General features: G+C 61.1%; 3 protein-coding genes across 6 annotated transcripts; 2 read left to right on the top strand and 1 right to left on the bottom strand.

The window, feature by feature from the left end:
* Nucleotides 1-655: 655 nt before the first annotated feature.
* LOC114015129 (zinc finger protein 22-like) lies at nt 656-5,072 on the bottom strand. 4 transcript variants are annotated; one of them, XM_055712311.1, is made up of 5 exons: nt 4,796-5,072; nt 4,270-4,352; nt 3,271-3,342; nt 1,933-2,005; nt 656-1,459 (listed from the first exon to the last, which is right to left on the bottom strand). In XM_055712311.1, the coding sequence occupies exons 4-5, from the start codon at nt 2,000-2,002 to the stop codon at nt 876-878; spliced, it is 654 nt and encodes a 217-aa protein (XP_055568286.1). In that variant the 5' UTR covers nt 2,003-2,005; nt 3,271-3,342; nt 4,270-4,352; nt 4,796-5,072; the 3' UTR covers nt 656-875. The 4 variants fall into 4 exon arrangements, with proteins under 4 accessions (XP_055568286.1, XP_055568285.1, XP_055568288.1 ...); XM_055712310.1 differs by lacking the exon at nt 4,796-5,072 and adding an exon at nt 4,753-4,793; XM_055712313.1 differs by lacking the exon at nt 4,796-5,072 and adding an exon at nt 4,753-4,776 and having other exon boundaries at nt 4,270-4,324.
* A 122-nt stretch (nt 5,073-5,194) lies between these two features.
* Nucleotides 5,195-14,705, top strand: TRIM28 (tripartite motif containing 28). The gene is given in 19 exon segments (XM_055712297.1): nt 5,195-5,544; nt 7,022-7,134; nt 7,209-7,341; nt 7,552-7,687; nt 8,695-8,811; nt 8,930-9,044; nt 9,125-9,271; nt 10,060-10,174; nt 10,246-10,346; nt 10,454-10,718; nt 10,803-10,842; nt 11,341-11,403; nt 11,803-12,010; nt 12,084-12,337; nt 13,686-13,794; nt 13,873-13,947; nt 14,036-14,122; nt 14,125-14,172; nt 14,382-14,705. Coding segments are annotated over 19 exon segments (2,454 nt in total). The 5' UTR covers nt 5,195-5,348; the 3' UTR covers nt 14,514-14,705.
* A 425-nt stretch (nt 14,706-15,130) lies between these two features.
* UBE2M (ubiquitin conjugating enzyme E2 M) lies at nt 15,131-20,660 on the top strand. Its single transcript, XM_055712309.1, is given in 7 exon segments — nt 15,131-16,040; nt 17,281-17,375; nt 17,793-17,831; nt 18,799-18,902; nt 19,123-19,186; nt 20,514-20,561; nt 20,563-20,660. Coding segments are annotated over 7 exon segments (552 nt in total). The 5' UTR covers nt 15,131-15,931; the 3' UTR covers nt 20,656-20,660.
* Nucleotides 20,661-21,315: the final 655 nt, after the last annotated feature.

Genomic DNA, 21,315 nt, shown 5'->3' with positions numbered 1-21,315 from the left:
TTCAGCCCCGGTGCCACCTCTTTTTGCCCATGTGGCTTCTCCGTGAGCCCGGGAGGCACCGGTGGGGCAAGACCTCATCCCCATTGACTGCTTCATGGGCCTCCCCAAGTCTTTGTGTTGACAGTGGGCACCAGTGGGGCCAAACTGTACCCATGGGACCAAGCCACATCTCTGTGGCCACCACAGAAGGGCTGCAGTAGCTGTTGGCTGTGTCATGGACCCTTCCTAAGGTTCTCAGTTGGTGACAGGCACCAAAAGGGCCAAACCAGCCCCATGGCTACCACAGAAGGGCTGTGGTAGCCGTTGGCCAACATCATGAGTCCTCCCCAAGTCTTGGTGTCCATGTTTGTCCCCAAGCCTGTCGCTTCTTGCCTACGTGGGCTCCCCACAAGCCAACAGTGGGCGTTGATGGAGCCAAACCACGTCCCCGTGGCCACCACCGAAGGGTCATAGAGTCACTGGCTACACCATGGGTCCTCCCCATGTCATTTGCATTGACGATGAATGCCAGTGGGCCAGGCTACGTCCCTGTGGCCGCCATTGGCCACGTCACGTTGATGGTGGGTGCCAACAGGGCCAACCTGTGGGGACATGGCCCCATGTAATAACTTGTGTTATTACACAGCTGTAATAACCACTGGCCACACTGTGGACCTTCCTTGAAGTCTTTGTATTGACAATGGGCACTGAACAGGGCCAAACCACGTCCCAATGGCCATCACAGAAGGGTTGTAGCAGCCATTGACTGTGTCATGGATCCTCCATGATTCTTTCTGTTGACGATGGGCACCAACAGGTCAAACGATGGCCCCGTGGCCATCACAGAAGCACCATCATCTGCTCCACCACCTCCTCCCCACTCCTTGGGGAGCCCCTCAGAGCCCACGGTGCATCACCAGGGCTGGCCGGGGTCCCCGCTCAGCTGCGTGAAGGCGGCGGTGGCGGGCGAGGTGGGAGCCGCGACTGAAGGTCTTGGGGCAGTCGGGGCAGCGGTAGGGCTTCTCACCAGTGTGGGTGCGCTCGTGCTCGAGCAGGTGGGCGCTCTCGCCAAAGCATTTGCCGCACTGGCTGCACTGGAAGGGCTTCTGGCCGCTGTGGAGACGGCGGTGGCGGCTGAGGTTGGAGCTCCAGCCGAAACGTTTGCCACAAGCGCCGCACTCGAAGGGTTTCTCACCGGTGTGGGTGCGCTGGTGCTGCAGGAGGTTGGAGTGCTGGGTGAAGCTCTTGGCGCAGCCACTACACTTGTAGGGTTTCTCGCCCGTGTGGGTGCCCAAGTGCCGCATCAGGTGTGAGCTCTGCCCAAAGGCCTTGCCACACTCGGTGCACTTGTAGGGTTTCCGGGTACTTGGAGGGGGGGTGGGGGGCAGCCCCCAGGGTCCACCTGGGTTGGATGATGGGGACAGCAGTGGCGACGTCACCAGGCTCTCAGCGGTGTCCGTCTCTGGGGAATTTGCGGTGCCTGTAGGGACATGGAGATGGGTGTCACCACGGGGATCCCCATTTGCCCCCCGTATCCCAGACTGATCCCTGGAATCCCCAAATCGCCCCTTGATCTCTCTCACTGTCCTCCTGGAGTGCCCCAGATTGTCTCCCAAGCCATATGGTGCCCTCTCAGACCCAAATCTCATTTGGAAGTGGCCAGGAGGAACATGAGGTCAGGGTTGGACTTGGGTCGGGGTTGAGGTAGAGCAAGGACTCTTCAGAGGGCCCATGTGACCCCCCCACGTTGGTGGGATGGAGCTGGGGAAGAGACCCAGGACGGTGGCGGGTCTCCATCCTTGGAGGTCCTCGAGACTTCACTGGGAGGACCCTTGAGGAACCTAGATGACATGGACCTGCTTTGGTTGGCGCTGGAGTCTTCCGCTGTCCCATGATGCTCTGCAGTGCCCCCCCCCCCCCCCCCCCCGTACCCCCTCTTCTGGCTGGGCTCACCTCTGTGGATGCCGGGTACCATCCCCCCATCCCCGTCCCAGTCGCCAGGTGGCACCTCTGGATGCTCCATGGCCTGTGGGGAGACACCAGAGAGGGGGGGTCAGCACCCACACCCCCCTGCCAGGGCTGGAGAGACTGGGAGGAGCCTTGGATGTGCTGGGGGGGGGCACCCAGGAGGGGTCCTGGGGGGGTGACAGGTGGAGGTGCGACAAAGGGGATCCTGCAGGAGGGCATGGAGGGAGGGCACTTACTATGGGGGTGGAAGGGGGGGCTCTCCGGACTGAGAGGTGGGGACCCCAAAAGGGGTGGGCGTGGGAGGGAGGGGGCCGGGGCCGGGGGAAGCACCGGGCGTGGGAAGGACACCAGGGAGGGGACAGGACTTGGAGGAAGAGGGGCGACAGCGGGGCGCCGAGGGGCGTCCGGGTCTGTCCCGGGGTGTCCTTCACCGAGGTGCCCCCCCAGGGTCGTGTGCCCCCCACCTCACCTAACCGCCGCGGAGCCGCCACCGCCGCCCCGCGACCCCGGAAGCGCTCAGGCACAGCTAGGGGCCGCTCCGCGCCGCCCGGAGGACCGCGACTCAATGGTATTAACCCCCTCCGCGCCCCCGGGCCCCGACTGCCCCCCAAGGATGGGGGCAATTTTCCCCATTTCGGCAGGTTTTGGCCCCATTTTAGTGTCACCCAAAGGCTGTGTGTGTGTGTGAGCCGAGGGGCAGAGTTAAGCGGGGGCGAAGGGGACACTGGGGACATGAGGAGGGATGTGGGGGGATGTGGTGGGTCGTGGGGGGACATCTGAAGTGACCTAGTGATGTGAGGACACAGATGGAGTAACATGGAAACATTCAGAGTGACGTGGGGGGACATGCGGTGTGACATGGGGGACACAGGAAGGGACACGGGACATTTGAAGTGATGGGGATGTGGGACACGGAGTGACACAGGAGACACAAGGAGAGAGATGGGGACATTCAGAGTGACGGGGAGGACATGTGGAGGGACATGGGGGGATACACAGAGTCACACGGGGGTTGTGGGGGAATACCTGTGTGACATGGCGGGGACGTGAAAGGACATGGGGAGATCTGGGGAGAGACAAGGTGGGCACGTGAGGACGTATGGGGACATGAGGGGACTTTGAGAAACCTGAAGACACTGGGGGGACACACAAGGGAACGCTGAGAGATGTGGTGGGGACACAAGGGGATCCTGGGGGACACTGAGGGACACAGGGGGACACTGAGGGGGACCCAAGGACCTGCAGGGGACATGGAGGGGACCCAGGGGACACTGAGGGGACTCGGGAGGATGGGGGGGGCATGGAGGGACTCAGGGTGCTCACCTGGAGGAATGTGAGGGGGACACTGTCCCAGGGCCACCAGCGCCCAGGAGCCCTTGGCCAGGAACATGGTGCCTGCAGGGACACCACCATCAGCCAGTGCCCCCAGTGCCTCCCAGTAAACACCAGTACCCTCCCAGTGTTCCCAGTAAACCTCAATACTCTTGCAGGACTAGCCCCCTCACAGTGCTCCCAGTAACACCCAATGTTTCCCAAATGCTCCCAGTAATGTCCCAGTGCTCCTGGTTTCCCCCTGTCTCCCCAGTGCTCCCAGTAACTCTGCCCCAGGGGTCCTAGTGCTCCCAGTAACCCTCCTGCAGCACTCCCAGTAACACTCAGTGATCTCAGTAACCCCCTTGCTGGACTCCTCAGTGCTCCCAGCTCTCCCCCACAGCACTCCCAGTCCCCTCCCGCCCAGCTCTCCCAGTCCATCCCCAGTGCTCCCAGTCCCTTGAGCAGGCCCTGCTCCAAGTCAGGATGAGCTGGCAGCAGCAGCAGAAAAAGGGGGAGGGGCACCCTGCCAGCACTGGGCGGTGTGAATAGGGAAGGTAGATAAACCTGCAAACTGGGAATAGGGAATTCCCTCCAAACTGGGAATGAGGGAGGGGAATAGCTCTCCCCCTAAAAATGGCAAGAAGGGGCTGGGTAGGAGGAACCCCCCAGACTGGGAGTAGGAGAGGGGAGAAGCACCCTAACTAGGACCTGGGGAGTGGGAAACCCCCCCAAAGTGGGAACAGGGGAAGGGATTCAGACAGACCTCATCTTGTGCTGGGGTGGGCTCGCTCCCCCCAGTCCTACTGGTGGGTCATTAAACAGGCCAAAATGTGGGTGCTTTTGGGGGCGGATAGGAGACATTTACTGCCATTGCCCAGTTTGCCCCCCAGTCTGCCACCCTGCTCCCTCCAAACATCTGTACGACTCCCCCAGCAACTTTCACCCAGCACCAGTTTTAAATCATCTCCTGACAGCGAGGTTAAGTATTTTTAAGGTGTTTTTACTCACTTGCACACGGCTCTAGGGACTTTGAAGCGCCTTTGGAGCCTCTCGGGCTTCTCCTCTGTGGGTGAAATCGGGCGTTAAACTGACTGAGAAGAAAAAACACAGGGCAGAATCAGACAGGTGGGTGGAGGGAAGCGCAGGGGCTGTGGGATGGGGTTGCTGGGGCAGGATGGGGGTCAGAGGGAGCCAAATCTGGCTGGTCCTGGCACGGCTGAGGGCTGGCTCTGAGGAAGGGTGGTGATTTCGCGGTGACACCAGTGACTTGGCCCCAGGCCTGGCTCACACGAGAGCCCCGTCCTGGCCTTAGGCCCTTGCCCACAACCAGCCCTAAATCTGGGCTTCAAGCCAGGCCCCAGACTGGCCCCTGAGCAGGTCCTTGCCCACCGCCAGGATTCCCTCATCCCGGTCTTGCCCTGCTACCCCCGTGTGCCCCGGGCAGGCCCCTTGGGGCCGGAGCCCTCCCCCACCGCCGGAGCCGCCGCTCACCAGAGCGATTCCAGCCCGCCTCTGTGGCTGCTGAGGTACTTACGAAGGTGAATGGTTCGTCGAGCTGTTGATCAGAGCTCTGACCCGCCTCCCCGAGGAATTTGGCTATCGATTGGCCAAGCGCAACGCCCATCTTAGTGGTTACCGCCTTCCCGTAGGTGATTTGACCGCTGATTGGTCCAGCGCCTACCCGCCCTTTTGGCTTGAAGACAACATCCGCCCCCCAGCCTGGGTGGGTGAAGCGCTTGGGAGAAACGGATTGTGTCCATGTGCTATCAATCCGCGCTGTCCCGATATCTATTGGCGTAATAAGGTGTTGCCCCACCCACTTAGTGAGCTGATTGGTCTATTCCCCTGTACCGCCCCTCCGGGGCCGCTCACATGCTGGAGTCTTCTTCCCGCCCCTCTCTCGCCGCTGTCCCACCTTCCCCATGCTCCTGCACCTCCCATTGGCTTCGTACTATGTCCATCTCGATTGGTTCTCGCCCTCTGAGCACACAGCGGATGCTGATTGGCTGCTGTGGGAGGGCGGGGCAGGCTCTTGCGCGCGCAGCTGGGACCTGTGAGCCCCTCAGTGACAGAGGGTAGTGGCCGCCATGTCGGGCTCGGAGGTGGTGGGGGATGATCCCGCCGGGAAACGACCTGATTCTGTGGATTTGCTGGAATGTTGTGGTGTCTGTCGGGAGCTGCTGAGAGCCGAGAGGGAACCGCGGCTTCTGCCGTGCCTCCACTCGGTCTGCCGGGAGTGTCTGCGGGCCGCTCCAGGCCCTGCCGCCGCCTCGGATGGGCCAGGTGAGGCGAGGGGCGGCGGGGGGCGGGAGAGGTGTGTTAACCGGGGGGTGGGGAGCCCGGGGTGGTGGAGGTAGGAACCCTGTGGGTCGCGGGCGCTAGGAGCCCTATGGAGGGAATGGGGGGAGGGCTAGGAGCCTTCCCTGGGGTGGGGGGGGGGGGGCGGTGGGGGTCTCGGAGCCTTCTCTGGGTGGGAGTGGGGCCGCTAGGAGCCCCTGTGTGTGGAGGTGGGGGCGCATAGGAGCCCTACGTGTGTGGAGGGGGAGTGGGTTAGGAGCCCTGCCTGAGGGGAGCGGGGGGGAATGGGTCAGTGGGTGGGTGTTAGGAGCCCTGTCTGGGGGGGTAGGACCCTGTGAGACCCACCTGAAGCAGGGGCCATGCACAGCCATGGTTGCGGGGGGGCGGGTCGTGTAAGGCTGTAGGGGGGTGGGAGGGTGGTACCCAGTTGTGCTAATGAGACCAGGACCTGTGCAAAGTTGGGGGTGGGGGCGTTACGGGCAGGCGGGGTGGCACAGACAGCCCTGCGAGGGTGTGAAAAGGGGTCAGGGTGGGCTTGGGTGCCTGTGTGGGTGCTTGGGGGGGGGGGGGGGTATCGGAGGGGTGCAAACGCACCCATTGGTGAAGCACCTTGGGTGCTGGCAACACCCTTGGCTTTTCCAGGGGGGGGTGTGTGTGTCATCGTGAGGGGGGGGCTTTGGCTGGATATGCAGTGGCCATTGGGGGTCTCCCCAAGCCCCCTGTGCTTGCTGGCCTCCCTCCCCAGTTTGTCATACTGGGCCACCCCCAACTGCCCTGTGGCTGCTGTGACCCACCCAGATGAGGGGAGTTCCTTCCTCCCGTGGGGTGGGGGACATCATCTGCCCCCCCCAACTCTGCCTCTGCTGTGGCTCCTCGTGGCCATCTCCACACCCCTCCGCCTCGGTGGGGAGGCTTCGGGAGAGGTCAGAAGCACCAAATCCTCTCGCCACCGCCTGTGGAAGGTGTCACCTCAACTGTCACTGCGCCGCCTCCCCCGGAGGAGGAGGAAGGGTGAATCAGCTGCTGTGAAGGTGGAGAACGGAACCAAGCAAGAAACAGTGGCCCTTCGCGGTGGATATTGAGAGAAACATCTTGATGCAGTGGTTTGGCTGGAAAAAAAACCCGAGTGATCTGGGTCAGTCTGGACCCACTTCGGAGCAGGGAGCCTCTGAGGCGCTGTGACCTTGGCAATGACACCAGGGACAGCCTCGGAGCTGGGGGGGGGGCTCCAGTTTTGGGGGGCTCCAAGGGCTTCGTGTCAGGACCCCGGATCATCTTGTTTTCTTCATGCTCTGCTGCAGCATGTTAGGGGCTCACCCCGCTGCCGAGCCACCGTGTTTTTGGCTGGCACAAGGCACTGTGAGGGTCCATGAGGGGACACTGTAGTGACAAAGAGTGGTGACTGGTGTTTGGGGTGACCCTGGGCCCCCCCTGACACCCCCCACTGCTCCCCTCCCTGCAGTGGTCAACTGCCCCATCTGCAAACATGAGTGTCACCTGAAGGACATCGTGGAGAACTACTTTTTGAGGGACATTGGGTCAGAGACAGCTGCCAACAGCCAGGGGTTGAGCCAGGTAATGCATTAATGCTTAATTAGGGTGAAGCGAGCTCCCAGTGTCCCCACACCATGTCTCTTGTCCCACCCTAGTGCTGCACCAGCTGCGAGGACAACGCGCTGGCCACAAGCTACTGCGTGGAGTGCTCAGAGCCGCTCTGCGAGACCTGTGTGGAGGCCCACCAGCGGGTCAAGTACACCAAGGACCATACGGTCCGGGCCGCAGGTCTGTCCTTGTCACCCTCCTTGTCACCACGCTGTCACCCTCCTTTCTGAGGCCATGACCTTGTGGCCGGCGTGACCTCGGGCACGTTTGGAGGTGCCACCCCAGCAGCCATCCCTATTCTACTGGAACATCTACTCCACCAGCGAGTCCCACTGGGTGCCAGTGATGTCACAGTGACATCACGCTGATGTCACACCTCGTTTCCCGCAGGCGGCGGCAAGATGAAGGAGGGGGAGCATGCCGTGTACTGCTCCGTGCACAAGCAGGAGCCACTGGTGCTCTTCTGCAGCACGTGTGACACGCTCACCTGCCGTGACTGCCAGCTCAATGCGCACAAGGACCACCAGTGAGTGGGCTTTGGCAGTCATTTAATAAAAATTCATTTTTCATGGCTAATTACCACTTGAGTTGGTTATCCTGCTTGTTAGCTCTTAAAAACAGTGATTTGGTGCCAGTCACGTAACTAAAATTTATTTATCAACTGAAGAATTTGCCTGTGCGCCTTATCGAGGCCCCGTGGCACCTTAAATGTGCTTTAATGAGTATCTAAGAAGGCAGATAACTAATCGAACTGATTAACTAATTACTGAAAAAGAACTGAAGTTAATCTGCCCGCTAATTTTCTCATCAGCTAGTTACTGATTTTAAAAACTATGCTTATTAGTTGGCCAATGGCTGAAAAGATTGACCAAGGAGGGTGTTAATTTTCATTAATTTTGGGTTTTAACCAAATAGGTATGTTATCTCATTAGTTATTTTGTTAATTAGCAGATTGGTTGGTTTGAGGGGCTTAAATGGCTTTTAGGTTTTAAGGAATTGGAGATAATTCGTTAGTCGAGAAAAATCAATTTAATTAGGTCCTCAATTATTTGAGTTAACCAGCCTGATTTTTGAAGTGATTTTTAATTGCTTTTTTTAATAGCGTGTTTTTGCTTTCAGACTGGTTTAATTTCATGGGTGAATTGATAAATAATTTGATTTATTATCTGATTATCTGAGCAGGTGTCTAGTTAGATTACTTATCTGGTTGATGAGTTATATTCAAAGTGTTTTGATGCATAAGATGTAGCTCAGTTAATTATTTAACAGTTTTATGGCTGATGGGTTGGTTAGCTTGGCCAGCTCCTTAACCCACATTAATTTGGTTATTAATGATAAGTTAATGAGAAAGTTAAATATCGAGCAGGTTAACTCATTCAAGTCAGTTCCATTCCCAGTGGCTCCAGGAGTTGGGGGGTGTGTCTCTGAAGGGCTATTTTGGGGTCACTGGCATGGGGGGCTGCACCCATCGGGGTGTTTTGGGGCTCGCAGCCCCCCAGCCCTGTTGTGACCCCCCTTTTCCTCACCCCACAGGTATCAGTTTCTGGAGGACGCAGTGAGGAACCAGCGCAAGATGCTGGCGATGCTGGTGAAGCGCCTGGGTGACAAACACGCCAGCCTGCAGCGCTCCACCAAGGAAGTGCGCAGCTTGTATGTGCCCCATCTGCACCCCCAGACCCTGGGGGGAGTTAACTGCCCCCCCTCGGGGGGTTATCAGCCCCTGATGGGGGTATTTACCCCTCTTACCCCTTCCTTTCTCTCCCGGCAGCATCCGCCAGGTGACGGACGTGCAGAAGCGGGTGCAGGTGGATGTGAAGATGGCCATCCTCCAGATCATGAAGGAGCTCAACAAACGCGGCAAGGTGCTGGTGAGCGACGCCCAGGTGAGCCAGAGGTGGTGGCCAAGCCCTTCTCCTGTCATCCTCCCTTTTGTCTCGGTGCCATTGTGTCCCCTGCCTCACAGAAGGTGACGGAGGGACAGCAGGAGAAGCTGGAGCGGCAGCACTGGGCCATGACCAAGTTGCAGCGGCACCAGGAGCACATCCTGCGCTTCGCCTCCTGGGCCTTGGAGAGCAAAAACAGCACTGCTCTGCTGCTCTCCAAGAAGCTGGTGAGCTACTGGGGGGCCGAAAGCCCCTCACAGACCGCCCTAAAACCCCCACCTTGGGCAGGGATCCCCCCCGGCGTGGGTTGTTGGGGTCTGTTGGTGCCCCCAGGGCTGTGACGCTGCTCTTGGACTGGTGGGGAAGCTGGTGCCGGAGAGTGAAGCCCCCTGTGGCTCAGCCTGGGGTCTGGTTTCCTTTAGGTTCCCTGTTTTGGGGGTGTGTGGGGTGAAGTGGGGGTCAGAAAATGGTCTCCTGAGGGGTGGTTTGTCTCCATCTCCCCTTCAGCCTCCTCGGGGTGCCCCATGTCCCCTGCTGCCTCCCTGTCTGCGTCCCCAGGGTGCTGCAGTGAGGTCCCTAGGACATCTGGGGGTCCCCGTGCTGCAATGGGAGCCCCCCTAGCCAGGGGCTTATCCACAGCAGGTGTCCCCACACGGTCCCTGTGACATGATGGGTGTCCTCAGGGTGCTGCCACATGCCCCCTCAGGGTCCCTGTAGCCTGATGGCTGCCCCAGGGTGCTGGCACGTGTCCCCTCAGGGTCACCATGATGCAATGGGTGCCCTCAGGGTGCTGCCACATGTCCCCTTGGGGACCCTGTGATGTGACCTGTCCCCTCGGGGTGCTGCCAGATGTCCCCTCAGGGTCCCCGTGATATGACAAGTGTCTGTGGGATGCTGCTATGTGTCTCCTGGGGCTCCCCACGCTGTGACAGCCACCCCTGGGGTGCTGTCACATGCATCCCCCCTGAGGTCCCTGTGTTGTGACAAGTGCCGCCCCCGACCCCGCACCCCCCAGATCTGCTTCCAGCTCCACCATGCCCTCAAGATGATTGTGGACCCCGTGGAGCCACAGGGTGACATGAAATTCCAGTGGGACCTCAACGCCTGGACCAAGAGCGCTGAGAGCTTTGGTGAGCCCCCAGGGAGGGTACACTCCTGGGGACATGAAAGCCCCCCCTGACACCCCTTGCTCCCCCAACAGGCACCATTATCTCAGAGCGGAGCCTCCCCCCACCATCCCTCAGCCCCCAACTGCCCACCAGCAACCCCTCTGACCCCAGCCCCGCTGCAGGAGCCTCGCAGGTACCTCTTGGGTGGTAGAGGGGGATGTTATTGGAGGTGGGGGGTTCCTGCACCTATGGGTGCCCCCCAAGTAACGCCCTCCCCCCGCCTCAATTTCTCTTCTCCAGGGCCCCCTGCAAGCCACAGTGGTCAGCAAAGGGCAATATGCTCCTGGGCCCTTCCTGCAGTCCTCCATGGGACCCCAAATGGAGGCTGAGGAGGGGCAGGGGACCCTCGGCACCCCACAGAGTGAGGGGGAGGGGCAGGAGATGCACATCCTGCCTCAGTTTCCCCCAGGAGCTGAAGGACCCGGCTGCCCCGACCTGTCCCCCCCTCACCTTGACCCACAAACAGCCGAGAGCCCCAGGGATCCAGCTGCAGGTGCTGAGCTGGGTGAGTGTGTGGGGGGTGTGACAGGGGGAGGGGGGAGGAGGAGGAGGAGGGAGGCAGGCCCCTGATGTGGGTTTTTCTCAGCAGCCAACAGCCCCCCCGAAGCTGCTGCCACAAGAGTGAAGAGGTGAGTGTGGGGGAAACCCCTGTCCCTTGTCCCTCGGGAACTGCTGGCCCTCGTTACCCTGTGCCCTGGGAGGGGTGGCTTTGGACCCCCCACCCCCACGTAGCTGCCCCATGTCAACCCGTGCCTGGGACCCCTGTCAGACTGGCCCCAGGGGTGGCATAGCACCATCCCTTGTCACCCCCGTACCTGGCATGTCCTTTCCTTGTCACCCCACACCCACAGGGTGGCAGGGACACCCTCCCACTCCGTACTGGGGGGGCGAGGAGTGTCTCCCACCCTTGTCACCTCATACCCAGAGGTGGCCACGTTGCTCTCGCATCCCCTGTTGCTCCATACTCCCGGGCACAGGGGACAGGGCCACCATGTCCCTGTCATCGTCCCTGGGTAGCAGGGCTCCAGCCCAGAAGTCTCCTGGGGGCGGGGGGTGGGAACCCAATGGTGGTGTTCGGGGGGGCTGCATGTGACCCCCAGCAGTACCCTGATGACCTCATTATACAGGAGAAAACACCTTCATCCTCCCAGGGAGGAGGAGAAGCTCATTAAGAAGCTGCTCATTAAGCGGTAATGAGAAGGGCGTGGGGCTGGGTGTGGAGTTAAGGCAGCGAGTTGAGGGGGCAGAAGATGGTCCCCCTGCCCCCACCACCAGCCTGGGGTGACCCTGTCCCGTGTGTCCTGGGGACAACCAGGACAGCCCTTGCCCTTAACCCCTGGTACCCACAAGTGACTGGCCCTGCCCCGGTCCCTTGTCACCCTGTCCCCAACACTCCCCTGACCCTTGTCACTCAGTCCCTGGGTTGCCCCCTCCCCCTTGTCCCCCTGGGGCTGGGGTCCCTCCCCGTTGTCACCCCCATCCTGAAGGGACCAGGAGCTTCCAGCTTCCAAGGAAATCTTCCCCGGGAGGGTTGAGGGGGATCCCCCCAAATGCTGACACACACACACACCCCCCCTGTGCCCCCTCAGGAGCTGCCCCCCCGGGGGCGTGGTGAGCACCATCCTTCGCAAGGTGCCGCGGGTCAACCTGGAGCGACTGGATCTGGATCTGGATCTGTCGGGGGTGACGCAGCCCCCCATCTTCCGTGTCTTCCCCGGCACCTCAGCCGAAGACTTCAGCCTCATCATCATTGAGCGGGGGGCGCAGCCGCAGCCCCCCACCCCACTCGCCATCAAGGTGGGTGTCCCACTGTCTCCTCCCCCCCACCCGCTCCCCGTGGCCGTCTGCCTCAACCCTCTGTCCCGCGCAGGAGGAGGAGCAGGAGGCAGCCATCGGGGACACCCAGGACACCAAGCCGGTGGGGCTGCTTCCCAAGCACCTTAAGGTGCCGGAATACCCGGGATCCATGGCAGGATCGGGATCCCCCCCACCCGGAGCGTCCCCTGTCCCCGGGGCCTCCTGTTGTCGCGTCTGCTGCCAGGCCGGTGCCGTGGTGATGTGTGACCACTGCGAGTGCTGCTACCACCTCAGTTGTCACCTCCCTGCCCTCCAGGAGGTCCCCAGGTATACCTGATCCCCAAGATCCACTAGGCAGCCTGGGATCTGCTGCCTCTTGTTACCTCCCTGGGTCTCCCTGTGTCCCTGGGATCTGCTGATCTCTCATCCCTGAGGGTTGCTGCTCCCCCCATCCCCTTGGGGTTTCTCTGGCTCTGCTTGATTCCCCAAGGTCCCCTGGGATCCCCCTTGCTGGGGGTTACTGCCCCTTGGCATTGTGGGCATGGGGAGGATCTCAGGGATCTGCTGCTCCCCGGTTCTTAAGGGATCACCCAGAGCCACCAGGTCCTTGGGGTCTGCTGATCTCTCACAGGATCAAGTCCTCTCCCATAGGATCTACTGCTGCCTTGTCCCAGGATGGGGCTGAAATTGCTGCTACCCCTCCCGATTCCTTGGTGGGGAAACCTCTGGGCCATTAGATTCCTTGAGTGATCACTGGCCTCTAGAATCTCTCTGCCCCCCCCTTGATCCAGTTTTTTCCCCAACCCAGAGGTCCTTGGCCCCTGCTCTAGAGCCACTTTGGGAGCCACTTGGCTCTCCCTTAGGATTTGCTGATGATTTTGGGGATCTGCTGGTCCCTCCTCTGAGGGGGCTGCTGCCACCCAGGTTTTCTGGTGCTTGGTTGCTACTGGATCCCCAGGATTTGCTGTTTGAATTTTTTTTTCTTTCTTTATTTTGGGATCTTCTGTCCCCATGGACCAGGCTAGCTCTCTCAGATCCACACAGGAGCCACATCATGATCCCTGGAGATCCAGTCTGGATCCTTGTGGAGGTCCAGCTGTTGACCACAGAGCCCTGGGGGGTCTGCTTTCTGCCATCCATGGAGGGATCCATCTCTCAAGCCCAGATCCTCTGGGATCTCCTGGCCCTCATCTGCATTGGGATCTACCTGTTGATCCCAAATCCTGGGGGATCCTGTGGTGTTCGAGCCCTGTGGGGCTCCACTCCTCCATCCTTGACCCTCCTGAATCCCTTGTGGGTCCTGGGTCCACTTGGAGATCTACACAGCAACCTAGATCCTTTGGGGATCTACTGCCCTGATCCATGGGGAGGGCCATGCATTGATCTCAATCAGCTGGGACCTGTTTGATCCCTGGGGACCTGGTATTTCCCCCTTTGTTGTGGACCCCACCTCTGATCCTTGGCTGCCTGGCTCTGATCAGTCTGGGAATCCCCCTGCTGATCCAAAACCTTGTGGGATCCACTGTCCCTGACCCCCATGGCTGCCCATCCCCTTGATCCCGGCCACCTGCAGAGCTCCACGCCTCAATCCTGGGGGTTCTGCCTATGCCACAGGGCATGAGCTGAGAGGGGGACACCCAATCCCTCAACCTGATCCCTTTACTTGATCCCACAGCCCCGAGTGGAGGTGTCTGCTGTGCCAGGACCTGCCACCCTCCAGTGATCACCTCACCGATGGCGTGGAGGAAGGGCCATCCCACAGACTCTGCCCCCTGGACCAGCAGGTATGTAGATGTGTGGGGGGTGATCAGGGGATCTGGTGGTACCTGAAGGGATTGAGGGATCCCTTCTAATCCCCGCAGAAATGTGAGTATGTGCTGCTGGAGCTGCTCTGCCACGAACCCTGCCGACCTCTTCACCGCCTTTCCAGCTCCCCGGTGAGTCCGGTGGTGTGGGGTGGGGGGATCTGAGGTGGGGAGATCCATCCGGCCAGGATCCCTCACCCTGCTGTCGCCCCCTCCCCAGGATGGCCAGGATGCCATCGACCTGACCCTCATCCGCGCCAGGCTGCAGGAGAAGCTCACCCCGCACTACCGCAGCCCTGAGGAGTTTTGCCCTGCGACATCTGGAGGATGATCCGGCAGTTCAACCGCCTCACTGAGGTGCGGGATTCCCCAGCGGGCTTTTGGGGGATGGGGGGGGCCCCCTTTTTCCTGCCCCCCTCCTTTGTCCCTGCCTGTGCGCCCCCCCCCCTTTTTTCGTGGGCATCGTCTTCGTCGTCCCCCTCCTCTTTTCCTGGGCGTCCACCCTTCACCCCTCTTTCCCCCCCCTTTCCCCTCCTCACCCCTCTTTCGCCCCCCGCCCCCCCCAGGACAAGGCAGATGTTCAGTCCATCCTGGGCCTGCAGCAGTTCTTCGAAGCTCAGCTCAATGCTGTTTTCGGCGACCGCAAGTTCTCCTCCCTCCTCTTCCTCGACTCGGATTCCCCCAGGGCTGAGGCTTGAGGTTCCCCAGCCTCCTCGGCTGCCCCCTGCGGTCCCTGATGTGTATTGGGGGGGGGGGGGGGGGGCGGGGATAGTGGGGCTGGATCCTGCCCCCATGACTTCAAGAACCCTGAAGAGGGACGTGGTGGTGGCCCTGTCTCCCCTCGCCCCCCACATCCCACTCTGTCAGAGAAATAAAGCCATCCTCTCGGGCTCCTGGACCTTCCTTCCTTGTCTCGGGGCTGAGTCTCGCCCCCCATTTTGCCCCCTGGGGACCCCCCACGTCCATCGTTGCCCCCTCTGTGAGGGTGGAGAGGGGCTGAAGCCCAAACTGCTGTTGGACTGGGAGCTACGGGGTTGGTGCTGGCCATCTTGGGGCCTGGCAGCACTGAGAGGGGACTGGTCCAAGTACGGCCCCACTGGAGGTTGTGGGAGGGGGGGGACTGGTCCCCGTAGGGGTCCCTCCTACCCCCAGCCCTACGCCAGTCTGAGGCGGGAGCAACGCCCCCAATAAAGATGGCGGCGCCCACTGCGGGGGGGGGGAGTGCAATGCCTCAGGCTCCTCCCCCTGCGCGGGATTGGCGGGGGGAAGCGCCGGCTGTGTGTGGAGACTTCCGGGAATAGACGCTTTCCGGTGAGACACGAAGGGAGCGGGGAGGAGAGTGCGCTGCCGGAAAAAGCCGAAGCTTTTTCCGAAAGGAGCCGATAGCTCACCGAAGGGGGTAGCCCTTCGGAGAAACCTGACACCCCCCTCTCCGGAAAGAGCCGAATCCGCGGTACTTCCGGAAAGAGCCGACGCTGCTCGGGGAGAGGCTCGGCAGTACTCGGAACTTTCCGGAGAGACCCGAGGAGCAGCCCAACTCATCGAGCCCGCCCCCTTTCCGGAAGAACCCGAAGCAGCTCCGGAAAGAGCCGACGCTGCTCGGGGAGAGGCTAGCCAGTACTCGGAACTTTCCGGAGAGACCGAGGAGAAGCCCAACGCATCCAGCCCGCCCCTTTTCCGGAAGAACCCGAAGCGGCTCCGGAAAGAGCCGAAAGCTTTTCCGGAAAGAGTCGAAGAGACGGGGGAAGACCCCCGGAACGAATCGTTCTTCTTCCGGAAGAAAGCCGAAGCGCGTTCAGCGCCAGCCCGAGCCCTCTCCGGAAAGCCCCGAAGGGCGCCGAACCCCCCCTCTCTCCTTCCGGACAGCCCCGAAGCATTTCCGGAAGTTGCCGAGCGGCGCCGGCCGTCGCCGATTCCCCCCCTTTCCCCCCCCCCCCCCCCCATCGCCTCGGAACCGCCGCTGATTCCCCCCCCAGCTCCGGCTGCCGCCGCCGCCGCCGCCTGTGCCGCCCCCCGCCCCCTCCAGCCCTCCGGGGGGGGCCCAGCCCGGCTCCCTCCGCCGCCGGGCCCGGCCCGGCCCCCGCCGCCCGGCCCCCGCCCGGTTCGGCCCGGCAGGATGATCAAGCTCTTCTCCCTGAAGCAACAGAAGAAGGAGGAGGAATCGGCGGGCGGCACCAAGGGCACCAGCAAAAAGGCCTCGGCCGCCCAGCTCCGTATCCAGAAAGGTGACCGGGGGCCGGGGACCCCCCCCCCACCCGGCCTGATCGCGGGGGGGGGGGGCGCCCCGGGGCTGGCGGGGGGGGGGCTGGGCCTAGTGCGGCCTGGTGGGGCCTGCCCGGGGCGGGCGGCGGGCGGGGGGGGCAGGGAGGAGTTGTGGGGCAGCGGGGGGCTGGGCCCAGTAAGGCTGTACTGGAGGGGGGCGGGGGAATAGTGCTGCTCCCAGTTAGTGGAGGGTACTGGAGAGGGAGGACTGGTCCCAGTAGGGTCACGCTGGGCCTGGGAGATACTGATCCCAGTAAGCCTCACTGGGAATTTGGGGGCGGGGTGGGGGGAATGGCACTGCTCCCCGTTGGTGGAGTGTACTGGGGGAGGGGGGGACTGGTCCCAGTAGGGTCACATGAGGAATAATGGGAGAACATGGCAGTGCTCCCTGTTGGCGGAGCATACTGGGGAGCGGGGACTGGTCCTAGTAAGGCTGTACTGGGGTGGTGGTGGAATGGTGCTGCTCCCAGTTGGCAGAGTGTACTGGGAGGGGGAACACTGTTTCCAGTAGGGTCACACTGGGAATAATGGGAGAAAATGGCAGCGCTTCAGTTAGCGGAGCGTACTGGGGAGGGGGACTGGTCCCCGTAGGGTCACACTGGGCCTGGGAGATACTGATCCCAGTAGGGCCTCACTGGGAATGTGGGCGGTGGGGAATGGCACTGCTCCCAGTTGGTGGAGTGTACTGGGGACGGGGGACACTGGTTCCAGTAGGGTCGCACTGGGAATAATGGGAGAAAAATGGCAGTGCTTCCCGTTAGTGGAGCATACTGGGGAGGGGGGACTGGTCCCAGTAAGGCTGTACTGGGAGGGAAAAGGTGCTGCTCCCAGTTGGTGGAGTGTACTGGAAGGGAGGACTGGTTCCAGTAGGGTCACACTGGGAATACTTGGGGGGGTGGGGGGGGTGTAATAGCACTGCTCCCAGTTAGTGGTGTCTACTGAGGAAGGGGGGACTGGTCCCACTAGGGTTGCACTGGGAATAATGGGGGTGGGAACAACATTGCTGCCAGTTGGTGGAACACACTGGGGAGGGAGAGCTGATCCCAGTATAACCACACTGGGCCTGGGACAACCCAGCCTGGGTCATGAGGCTCATGGTGGCCTCAGCCACATCTCCATGTGCCCCCCCCCCGCCCCATCTATGTCCCCATGTGTCACCCATGTCTGTGTCGTCCCGTGTGTCCACACACACCCCCCCCCCAGACATCAACGAGCTCAACCTGCCCAAGACGTGTGAGATCGACTTCTCTGACCAGGACGACCTGCTGCACTTCCGCCTCCTCATCTGCCCTGACGAGGTGGGGTCCCCCTGTCCCCCCTGTCCCTCCTTGTCCCCTTCTTCCCCCCACCCCCCTGAGCTCCAGCATCCCACCCTGGAATCCCCCTTCCATTTGTCCCCTCCTGTCCCTGCGTGTCTTCCTGGCTCTTCCCAGCCCCCACCTGCTCCCTGTTTCATCCCCTTGTCCCCTTGTGTCACTTTGGGGTCCCCAACTGTCCCTGCGCTTGCCATCGTGGCCCCGCTGGGACCTTTTGTTCCCCTTTGTCACCTGTGTCCCCTTGGACAACCCTCGTGTCCCTTGGGGCCCCCCTGTGCCCTCCCCTTTCCCTATGGATCTTGCCCATTTCCCCATCCTTTCCCTGTCCTCCCCAGCTTGTCCCTTGGTGTCACTACCCTCCATGTCTGCACCCCCTGGTGACACTTGTCTTTCCTACAGGGCTTCTACAAGGGAGGGAAATTCGTCTTCAGTTTTAAGGTCAGTTCTGCACCGTGGGGGCAACCCTGTGGCTACCAACAGCCATCTCAGGGTCACCAAGCTGGGACTGGTGGCCACATGGGGCTGGGGCTGGCAGCTGGGGGGTGGTGGCCACCAGGGTGGGACCTGTGGCCACCGAGGTGGGACCCACAGTCAGGAGTTTGCACTGTGGGTGGAAGCAGGAGGTAGGTGGCTAGTGAAACCTGACCTGTGGCCACCAAAAGACGGCCAAGGTACAACCTATGTTGTTGGGACCGAGACCAGGAGTTGGTGGCCACCAGGATGCAATCGGTAGCCAAGCATCCAGTGTGTGGGTTGGGACTGGTGGCCACCGAGGCACGACTAGTGGCCGTGTGTCTGCTTTATGTATGGGAGCTGAGGTAGAGGGACTTGGTGGCCACCAAGATGTTACTAGTGGCCACATGTTTGCTCTATATGCTGGAGCTGAGGTAGAGGGATTTGGTGGCCACCAAGACGTGACTAGTGGCCACATGCCTGTTTTATATATGGGAGCTGAGGTAGAGGGATTTGGTGGCTGCCAAGACATGACTAGTGGCCATATATGTGCTCTGTATGTTGAAGGTGAGGTAGACAGACTTGATGACCACCAAGTGAGCAGGCCACGTGGCCATCTCTGGGTTGAAGATGGGACCTGGGGTTGGTGACTACTATGATGTGACCCTTGGCTATATCTGCTGCGTGGTTTGTGGGAGGGACAAAAAACTGGTGGCCACCAAGACATGACCAGTGGCCACCGAGACACAACAAGCAGCCTCGTGTCCCCACTGCAGGTTGGGGGTAGGGTCCAGGGGCTGGCCAGTGGCACCATGAGACCAGTAACCCCCAAGACGTGACTGGGAATCGGGTGTTCATGCTGGGTTGGAGTAGTGGCTGGTGGCCACCAAGACGTGGCTAGTAGCCATGGGGGTGCCGAGCCATGACACTGCGCCTGCTTTCCCCCACCCAGGTCGGTCAGGGCTACCCTCACGACCCACCGAAGGTGAAGTGTGAGACGATGGTTTATCACCCCAACATCGACCTGGAGGGCAACGTCTGCCTCAACATCCTCAGGTGGGCTACTGTCCCATCCAGGGTGGCTACTGCCATATCTGGAGTGGCCACTGCTGGATCTTTCTCCTTGTCTGCTCCTGGACACCTAGCAGGGTGGGACAAGGTGGCAAACGGTTGCCCTATGCACCTTGAGTCTGGGTCGCCACAACCACCTTGAGGTGGCCATGGCTACCTCTGTGGTGGCCCCAGAGTCCCTCCTGACGCCCAGTTCTCTCCCCAGAGAGGACTGGAAGCCCGTCCTGACGATAAACTCCATCATCTACGGCCTGCAGTACCTCTTCCTGGTGACTACCCGCTGGGGCGCCTGGGGCTGGGCGGACACCCGTGGTGGCCTTGGGACACATCCTAGGGGCCCTTGGTGACCTTGGGCTACACTGAGGTGGCACCCAGGGGGCTTTGGGACACCTTGAGGTGGCACCTTGTGGCCCTGGGACATGTCCTAGGGGCCTTTGGTGGCCTTGCGCTACACTGAGGTGGCACCCAGAGGGCTTTGGGACACCTTGAGGTGGCACCAAGTGGTCTTGGGACATCTCTTGGGGGTGCCTGGTGGCCTTGGGACCCCGAGGTGGCACCTGGTGGCCTTAGGACACCTTGTTGGGGGCACCCAATGATGCTGGGGTCACCCCAGAGGGGCCCCTGGTGACACCCAGAGGGGTCCCACCCCCTTGGGAATACCCCGGGGGGGATATAACGGGGCAGTTCCGTGCCGGGGGTGGGTGGGAGGGGCATTAAGGGGACAGTGGGGGTGTTAGAGGGGGGTGGGGGCGTATCAAAGGGGATTTGGGGGCTGGGGGGGTATCGGGGCAGTTATTGGGGGGTAATTTGTACTGGGGAGATAGGAGTCCTGGGGGTGTGGGGTGTATTAAAGAGTTGGGGGCAATAGAGAGTCGGGGGGGGGGGGCATTAAGGGACGGGGGGAATTGAGGGGGAAATAAGGAGTCCTGGGGGGGTATTGGGGGGGGGGGGGGGCAATAGGGAGTCCTGGGGTGGTGTTAAGGAGTCCTGGTGGGTATCGGGGGGGGGGGGGGGGTGCATTTAGAGTCCCCGGGGGCATTAAGTAATGGGGGTGGGGGGCATTTCAGACTGGGTGGGGGCGGCCACACTAAATATGGGGGGGGGGGGGATGGACCCCAAACCACCCCCATCCCCCATCTCAGGGGGCGGAGGGGGGCACTACAGACCCCCAGGGTGCCTGAAGGGTTAGCGGGGAAAATGGGGGGGGGGGAGTTACAGGGTGATGGGGGGGGTTAAGGGATGATGGGGGTGGGGTGCCCCCCTAAAAATTCGGGTGCTCCCCCCAGAAGCTGAACCCTGAGGACCCCCAAACCCCCCATTCCCTGTCTCGGGGGGATGGGTATTACCCCTGGGTGCCTGAAGGATTCCCTGGGGGTAATCCCCATAAAAAATCGGGGTTCCCCCCCAGAAGCTGAACCCCGAGGACACCAAACCCCCCATTCCCCATCTCGGGGGGGGCTATTACCCCTGTGGTGCTTGAAGGATTACTGGGGGATGGGGAGGGGGGGGTTTACAGGGCAATGGGGGGGGGGAGGGGGTGTTAAGGGATGATGGGGGGTGGGGTGCCCCCCCTAAAAATTGGGGTGCTCCCCCCAGGAGCCGAACCCCGAGGACCCCCTGAACAAGGAGGCGGCAGAGGTGCTGCCAGAGCAACCGGCGCCTCTTCGAGCAGAACGTCCAGCGCTCGCTGCGGGGGGGCTACGTCGGTGCCACCTACTTCGAACGCTGCCTCAAGTAGCCCCCCTCCCCCCTCCCCCCCCCTCCCCCCCCTTCCCCCCCCCCTTCCCGCCCCCCCCTATTTATTGCCCCCCCGGGGGGCGGGGGGGGGGGGCCCCCCCCTCCTTTTTCTGCCCCCCCCCCCCTTCCCTGGCCTGCGCTGCTCTTGTTGGGTGATTAAAGGGCGACGGTAACGAGCGGTGGTGATCAATCTGGGGGGGTTACTGGTTAAACTGGGGGATCTTATGGGTTAAACAGGTTTTTTACTGGTTAAACTGGGGGGCTTACTGGTTAAGCAGGTCTTTTACTGGTTAAACTGGGGGTGGGGGGGTTTACTGGTTAAATCAGTTTTTTACTGGTTAAACTGGGGGATCTTAGGGGTTAAAACTGGGGGTGGGGGGTCTTACTGGTTAGATGGGTTTTTTACTGATTGAACTGGGGGGCTTACTGGTTAAATGGTTTTTTGCTGGTTAAACTGGGGGTTTTACTGGTTGAACTGGGGTCTTACTGGTTAAATGGGTTTTCACTGGTTTAAACTGGAGGGTGTTACTAGTTAAACTGGGGGTCTTACTGGTTAAGCTGGGGCATCTTATGGGATAAATTGGGGGTTACAGGTTAAACTGGGATGGGGTGGGAGGAGGGGATGTTTCCAGTTTGGCCTGTGGTTGGTGCGCCCAGTTTT

The sequence above is a fragment of the Falco cherrug genome, chromosome 5, assembly GCF_023634085.1.
Source record: "Falco cherrug isolate bFalChe1 chromosome 5, bFalChe1.pri, whole genome shotgun sequence".
In the NCBI taxonomy this organism is placed as follows: Eukaryota; Metazoa; Chordata; class Aves; order Falconiformes; family Falconidae; genus Falco; species Falco cherrug.
This window is presented reverse-complemented; position numbering and strand designations above follow the sequence as displayed.